Source organism: Cornus florida, unplaced genomic scaffold (assembly GCF_030987335.1).
Source record: "Cornus florida cultivar Cherokee Brave unplaced genomic scaffold, ASM3098733v1 CherokeeBrave_3.0.0_Hap2_Chr11, whole genome shotgun sequence".
Classification (NCBI taxonomy): domain Eukaryota; kingdom Viridiplantae; phylum Streptophyta; class Magnoliopsida; order Cornales; family Cornaceae; genus Cornus; species Cornus florida.
Window position 1 is genome coordinate 71,784,068 of NW_026775581.1, and position 8,243 is coordinate 71,792,310.

General features: G+C 38.2%; 1 protein-coding gene across 1 annotated transcript in view; it reads left to right on the forward strand.

Moving 5' to 3' along the window:
* LOC132285424 (midasin) overlaps positions 1-5,451 on the forward strand; it is a 70,748-nt gene extending 65,297 nt beyond the window's left edge. The window contains exons 68-78 of the mRNA XM_059787610.1: positions 32-190; positions 298-522; positions 764-1,075; positions 1,177-1,323; positions 1,751-1,951; positions 2,050-3,777; positions 3,899-4,180; positions 4,422-4,601; positions 4,715-4,813; positions 4,926-5,051; positions 5,159-5,451. Of these exons, the coding sequence (XP_059643593.1) occupies positions 32-190; positions 298-522; positions 764-1,075; positions 1,177-1,323; positions 1,751-1,951; positions 2,050-3,777; positions 3,899-4,180; positions 4,422-4,601; positions 4,715-4,813; positions 4,926-5,051; positions 5,159-5,191 (3,492 nt within the window). The 3' untranslated portion in view covers positions 5,192-5,451. The remainder of the gene's footprint in view (positions 1-31; positions 191-297; positions 523-763; positions 1,076-1,176; positions 1,324-1,750; positions 1,952-2,049; positions 3,778-3,898; positions 4,181-4,421; positions 4,602-4,714; positions 4,814-4,925; positions 5,052-5,158) is intronic.
* Positions 5,452-8,243: the final 2,792 nt, after the last annotated feature.

Genomic DNA, 8,243 nt, shown 5'->3' on the forward strand with positions numbered 1-8,243 from the left:
GTAATGGTTGTAAGTTCTCTTCATGTTGCAGCAACTACTTGATAGTTTGTGTGTCATGTTGCATGAGGAAGGTTTGCTGCTAAAAGCAGTTGAAGATAACCATTTGGACTCTTGTCAAAATGTCAAATCTGCTGCATACAGGCTTCATGTTTTCATTGAGAAGTTTGTTCCAGATTTTCAGAAATCTAAGGTAATCAGTGTTGTTTATTGTGGTGCTCTCTCCCTCTCTCCCTCGATTTGGGTGGGGCCTGTTCAAATTTAACTCTAGCTCTTGTGTACCTATGGGAATTTTGACAGGATATTCTGGATAATTATCTCCTTGGCCATAATAGAATTATAACCGTGGAGACCGTTCCATTGCACCCTAGCATAATTTCAAAGCAAATGGAAGAGTTGGTACTACAAAACTTCAAGTTTATAAAGGAGTTTGAGGAGCATCTCTGTACTTTCCGCATGGAACTTATGGATAGAAGATCGGTTGAAAAGGCTCTGCTTGGTCGTTTTGAAGATATATTTAAAATGGTATATGTACATTACATACATATGTTTATTGTTCATTGGAGAGTTTGGAACATATTTCTCTATCTCAGTGACTGCAAATCTATTTGTTACTTGGATGCTTACGTTTCTGATAGGATCTTCATTGATCAATACAAAACACTTCGCTCAATTTTGTTTAGATATGGATTTTGAGAACATTGCATTGCACATCAAGGTAGGCGTTTTTAATTTTTCTGAATGGAAACTATTTGTACTTTCTCAGGGTAACTTAGTAGCAGAGGAATACAACTATGCTCTACAAGGTACAAATGAATCAGAAAATATAGAGGAAGAGTCCAAATGTTTCCAGAAAAAATCTTGTGAACTCAAAGCTGAATTTGGTGATGCCCTGAAAGGAGCATATAAATGTATAATGGATGCATTTGATAGAGTAGGCTCACTGAATAATGATCATGCATTTCCTGACGGATCGCCTGGCAATATTACTGAATGTCAAATAGTCTTTGAATCGTGTATAGAAAATCTGCGCTTGGACCTTGTATGTGATGAAGTACTCAAGACTATATATCATGGAGTAAGTTATATGTACCATTCTCGTACTATTAGTTCTATAGGAACCTTTTCTTTTATTGTTACTTTCTTTGTTTGCCCTCTTATGCAATATGTTTTGTGCAGGTAAAACTGGTAAACGATTATAGCAATGAAGATCCCAATTTACCTGTTCTAGTTGGAGCATATTTAAAGCATCTTTATTTGTTATTGGACTTGCTGTTGGCCTTTGGCAATCAACTTCTGCATGATTTCTTAGCAATGCATAGAATGGTAAGTTGATTTACCCAAACCTTTACATGAATTGAGCTCGTTTTAATTTATATTCTGATGTTGCATTAAGTTTTGGTTGGAAGATGGTCTAAATTAAACCATATTCATCAAGTGTCCATGGACCTTAAACACAGTACAATATGCATAAAATTTGCATACCATATGTAAAATTCTCTCATATATATGTGTATAAATTTTGTAATCTTATTTGACAAATATATTTGTTTCCGTCTTTTCTTTTTATTAGTTGCTTGATCCTCCAACAACCACCCACACCCCCAGGCAACAATATCACACACTTCTGGGAAGAAGATACATTGAATCCTTCCTGTCACATTCACGATATTTTCTCATTTATTCTCAATTTACAAGTAATCAATGGGCTGGAATATTTCTCATATGAAATTTCTATCTGATTACGATGCAGGTATCTATGGTGACTCATGTGCTTGCAGGCATGTTTGCTTCACTGTATTCCAAAGGCTTTGGCACTTCTACAGAAGACGAGGACACTATCTATGATAAAACTCAAAATGCAAGTGGAACAGGTATGGGAGAGGGTGCTGGACAGACTGATGTTAGTGATCAATTAAACAATGAAGATCAGCTTCTTGTGGCCTCTGTAAAGGTATAGCATTAGTACGCATACTGAATGTAGCCTCTTTTTACCTAGCACGTAATTCTGGACATGATCTGTAATATGTTTTGTCCTTTGTGCTTTTGCAGCCGAATGAAGAACAAGATGCTTCAAGTGAAACTCCAAGTAAAAATGATAAAGGGATAGAGATGGAGCAGGATTTTGCTGCTGATACATTTAGTATTAGTGAGGATAGTGGAGATGATGGTGAAGAAGATGGTGATAATGAGCAACTGGAGTCTGCAATGGGGGAAACAGGAGCAGACAGTGAAATCATTGATGAGAAGCTCTGGGATAAGCACAATGATGAAAATCCTGATAACAGAAATGAGAAGTATGAGCCTGGGCCTTCTGTCGAAGATGGTGATTCTAGCGGTAGAGAGCTAAGAGCTAAGGAAGATCCTTCCTCTGTTGCTAATGAAGCTGAAGAACTCAATCCTGATGAATTTGAAAAACAAAATGATAGTGGAAACCAAGATGGTCTTGACAATACTGAGAATTTTGAAGACATTAACATAGACAAAGAAGAGGCATTTGCAGATCCTACAGGATTGAAGCTTGATGAGCCAAATAAGGGCTCTGAAGAAGATATTGATATGGATGAACAGGAAGGTGCTGATCCCATGGAAAGTGCTGATCCAAACGAGCTTGATGAGTCTGCTGAAAATGAGAGTGGTGAAGATGGAAAGGCCAATTCTATAGAAAAAACTCTGGAAGGGGCCGAAACTGAAGAAGTTGATGGCAATGCTGAGAGGGATGATCTAGGTAACAATCAGACAGACAGTACAGAAATGGACTTGGCGGCACCCGAAAAAGATGCGGTTGAACGGAATGCTTCCAACTTACTTAGTGATCAAGTGCCCAATACTAAATCTGATACACAACCAAAAGGTGATTCACATGCAGCAGACCTAAGAGAGGTTGCACCAGAAGCAAAAGGTTCTAACAGCAGTGGGATTCAGCATGACCCCTCTCCTATGAGAGGCTTACCTAATGCCACCGAGACTGAAATTACAGTGGCTGACTCATCAAATGGTGGAAGATTAAGTGATGACCAATTTAAATCTCAGTTGCCTCAACATGATTCTTCCTCTCTTCAGAAAACCCAACCAAACCCTTGTCGTGATGTTGGAAATGCACTTGATGAATGGAAAGAAAGAGTCAAAGTGTCTTTTGATCTTCAGAACAACGATGTAGAGGCTCCAGATGACATGATGGATGAGGATGCAGATGAGTATGGATACACCTTCGAGTTTGACAAGGGAACCGCTCAGGCATTGGGGCCTGCAACATCTGAACAGATGGACCGGAATATCAATGGTGACAAGGCTGATGCAGATGGTAAAGATTTAGATAGAGAAGAAATTGCTGCAATGGAAATTGACAAGCATGATTCCGAAAAAGTACCTATTAAGAGTCATGCCTTGAGTCTCAGAAATGAGATTGAGAAGCAGATGAAGATCTCAGACCAAGAGATGCCACCAGAGGAACCACCAGAAATCCATAGCCATGTTGATGGTCATCCAGGAATCCTGTCAGAGAGTTTAGTCACCTTGAATAGATCTTACATGAGTGAGGACATAAATCAACTTGGTAAACTTTCAGTAAGTGACAATGAACTGGGGAAAGCCCACAATCTCGAGGAAGTGTCCAGTGATGTGAAAAATAATGCTACTACTGTTTGGAGAAGATATGAACTGCTCACGACAAGATTGTCTCAAGAGTTGGCTGAACAGTTGCGACTGGTAATGGAACCCACTCTAGCTAGCAAGCTCCAAGGCGATTACAGGACTGGCAAAAGGATTAACATGAAGAAGGTAAAGAAGAATATAGTTTATTCGTTTTAGTTGAATCCTTTAACTTTGGTTGTATGTCAATATATCAATGCTACATAATTGGTACATAATTTTCCTTGCTTCATTATTGGAAATTCACCAGGTAATTGATTACATTGCAAGTCTTTATCGGAAAGATAAAATATGGTTGAGGCGGACCCGGCCCAATAAAAGGGACTACCAAATTGTTATTGCTGTGGATGATTCCCGCAGCATGTCAGAGTCTCATTGTGGGGATGTTGCTATTGAAGCTTTGGTGACAGTATGTCGTGCCATGTCTCAATTGGAAGTGGGAAAACTGGCTGTCGCAAGCTTTGGAAAGAAGGGCAACATTAAGTTGTTGCATGACTTTGATCAACCACTCACTCCAGAGGCTGGGATCAAGGTTTGTATTCTGGCTGCTGCTGGTATCTTGTGCATATATGATTCCGTTGTCCGAAATTGCTGCTTTTTTTTTTTTTTTTTATTAAAAAAATAAAAATTTATTAGCAATGAAAGCATTATCTAGGTGTACCTATCAGTTGTTTTCTGTTTCTTCCCCTCGTTTACTTTTTTCGTCTCATGTTGCAAAGAATATCATGGAATTTTTTTAATTGATCCCTTCGATGTTTTTTTTGCTGAGACAGATGATCTCGAGCTTGACATTTAAGCAAGATAATACCATAGCAGATGAACCTATGGTTGATCTCTTGAAATTTTTGAACAATTTGCTGGATGCTGCAGTAGCAAATGCACGACTCCCATCTGGACAGAATCCACTACAGCAGTTAGTTTTGATCATAGCTGATGGTCGGTTCCATGAAAAGGTACGTTTCTGATGTGTTTGTAGTATTAAGTTACTTGCCTCTCTATTGTTATGATCTGAAATTAGAAATCTGCTTCACCATTTTTCTTCTATATTTTTCATAATGTATCACAGGAGAATCTGAAGCGATGTGTTAGGGATGCTCTGAATAGAAAACGAATGGTTGCGTTTCTGCTCCTTGATAGCCCAGAAGAGTCCATAATGGACCTCATGGTACCACTTTATTCTATTTTTACTAATATTATTTTATATCTTCTGCTACTTTTTGAACAAGAACAATCACCAATAACCACATAATTTTGTCTGTCTTGTTTCTTTATTGCAGGAGGCCTCATTTCAGGGTGGGAATATTAAATTTTCAAAGTATTTAGATTCATTCCCATTTCCATACTATATTGTGCTGAAGAACATTGAAGCACTCCCTAGGACCCTTGCTGATTTATTAAGACAGGTACTTTTTTTGCAATTATAAAAAACAATGGATATTTGTTGAGCATTTTTCTTGTGGATTTGTTGATGTTATATGTACTTATCGTACCTACCTACTTCTGGCTGCAGTGGTTTGAACTTATGCAACACTCGAGAGATTAAATCAGTTGGGTGGATAAGCACTCACTACGTCTTGGTCAGCCTTTATAAATTGGACGAGGTCTATCGGATGTATAGCTTTTTTTTGTACCAATATGACATATAAACTGTCGCCTAAAATATTTAGGTTAGACGAGAAAGAGAAAAGGAACTGGGGTGTAGATGTGAGACATGCTAAAATTAGCATTTTACAGTGAGAATGAATTGTACAAATTACAATCTATATCAATATAAAGCGGTTGTTTATGCCATCGTTCGTGCTATTTCTCAGTATTTTCTAGTGTTTATGAAGTTTGGCACATTAAATATGTGGGGTGTGTGTGTGAGGTATTCTCATTTTGTTTTTGTGTGATGCCTTCTTGAGTGATTCACTCTAGCAATGAAGATTACGAGCCTCTCTTCTATGAGCTCTTGATATATGTCCACATACATGTTGAGTCTCGAAATGATGTTTAGTAATATGTCTAAGCGATTTGTGTGTCTAAACCAAACCCGTGGCACCAAATCGTCATCTTAGATTTGGGATTGAAGAAAATTTAGTACAAATTTTAAACTAAAACTTCCTCTAATTCCAAATTCTGCTCCCAAACATAACAAAATATTTTTTATAATAGAGTTCGGAGAGTACCAAATGCACGAGACTAATAAATTTTTTATTGGATGTCAGATGTGATTCAGTTAGAATGGTTGATTAAGTGTAGTCAACTATTATCAAATGGGCAATAGCCCGTAAGGCACCTTCTCAAAAACATAAAGTAGTTTACTCTTGAGTTCATGCCCAAACTTCTTATTTTGAATACTTCAAGCTTAACATTCTAATTTGATCAATTTGGACTTTAATTATTTTTTTATTTAATATTATTTTTTTACTTAGTTGGTACTTACACATGCCCCCACTTAGATTCGAATCCCGACCTCCATTTGTGAATTATTCCAAAAAAGTAACACTACCTTTCAAGGGCATATCCCATTAAACAGCAGCAGCAGAAGCAAAAAGAAATTTCTGAGTTAAATCCTACATCTTACTGATTGAAGCATATATGGATAAAAGACTGAGGCTTCGCTGAGTGGGAGTGATGCAAGAAGATGAACTCATTCTTGATAGACTTTCAGTCGTCACATGCTGCCATGAAACTTCTTTGCATATGGCGGGGCACGTTATCTTCACAGAAGCGCTTGAGAGTCGAAAGCCTAAATTGGCTACGGAGTTGGACTCGCTCGGACACTCACATCCTCAGTTAGCTTCTGCGGAGGGCCATCGTTTGTGATCAAGATATATAGGAGGGCTCCTAGCTCTTCTCTTCATCACTTGGCGGTGATGAAAGGTTGAGTTGGAGTTATAGGAGAGTTGACTCGATGAAAGGTTGAGTTGGAGTTATAGGAGAGTTGACTCGAACTCGGCTTATGAGAGACTAGGCCGAGGAAAGACAGTATTGCACTCGTGTGTGAAGTATTGTCGCACTATAAGGAATTTGGTGTCTAACAACAAAAATGTTGTGTCACATCTCCAAAAGTTGTGACAAAAGGTTCTGTGCTACAAAAAAAATTGTGGCAAGTAGTTTCATCTATTACAACCAAAAAAAAAAAAATCACTGCGATCTTTGTGAGAATCAGGTGTTGCTACATACCATAATAAAGAAAGAAAGAAAGAAACTGGTTGGTATATGAAGCTAAGGAAGAAATTATGAATAGCCCAAGCTTGGTTATTTTCGATCACCTTCTCTTGTCCTTCATATTGCCTCTAAATGCGATGACGGGTTGAAACAATGCTCTCCAGACAAGTCTCTACATCTCCATATTCATTATATTTAATGGTACCACAAAGTCCATGAGATCTGGGAATCTGTACATACCTGCTATATTCATTTGTTTTTAGGTTGTATGTAACTAAATTCTCATGGCTCATAAATTGGATTTCATCATCATCAATCCTTCCATCAACTTTGGTCCAAGACTCTCTCTTGCCGTATTCCTTCGTCAGCCAAAGTTCACTAGAATCACCGGGGATACAACCCGCGATACAAAGACATCCTCTGAGAACTCCGATGAAGTAGAGTTCTGATGGTGTTTCAAAATAAGGTAACAGAAATTTTTGAAATTTCTCTTGGGGTAAATTAAAAGAAACTATATTGTCATCCTTCAACCAATGGAGAACTCCTTTGAAGAATGTCCCCGGACAATTCACCATACCATAAGGAGAGTCTTGAACCCGTCTCCAAGAATTTGTTTTTAGTGTATATATACACACACTCCTATCATCATAAGACCACTCCAAAACCTTGTAGTCATCAGCGGATGCATCATAGCCGAACCCGTATGAAACTATTCGTCTGTTTAGACATGGTGAGTCTGGTAATCTGTTGAGCTCTCTGGTCGAAGGATTCAACAAGTGAAGAAGACGTGTTGGATAAGTTTCCAATAATATCAAGCCATCACAAGAACCCGATCATCCGATCCGTTCAGGCTGAAAAGGAAGCGGAGGAGAATCAACGTGAATTGCTTTTGTGTGATCATTAATGTTAAGGGAAAGTACAATGGGTTTACTTCTGAAAAAAAAAAAGTACAATGGGTCTGCTCGGAGAATCGAATGAATACGTTGTACCCGAAAAAACATGTTTTTGTTTGTGAGATCAATTTAGATGCAGCTTGACAAAATATGAATCAACAAATAAAACGAGCCAAGACTTTGATACGCACTTAAAACGTACAAGAGACTTGACGGGTAGTCGTGATAGTATGTCCACCATGAGATCAAAGGGAAGCATTGTTTTTTCCATCCTCATACCCCTTCTTGGTCTCTTTTCACTCTCCATCAGCCCTCTCTCTGGTTTTATGAACTGAATATAAGAAAGAGATCTCTTGCCAACTTTGAAAACAAGTCGTCCCACTCTTGCTTGTTATAGAAGCTGTTTCAGTTTCAGTATGATTCTTGAATTATGCAAACGTGAGAAGGAGAAGGGGAAATAAATTTCCAAAATTATTCTTCTACTATTTTTTACAAAGCTACCTTTTTCACGATTTTAATTAGGGATAATAACGGGGCGGAGTTGAGGCG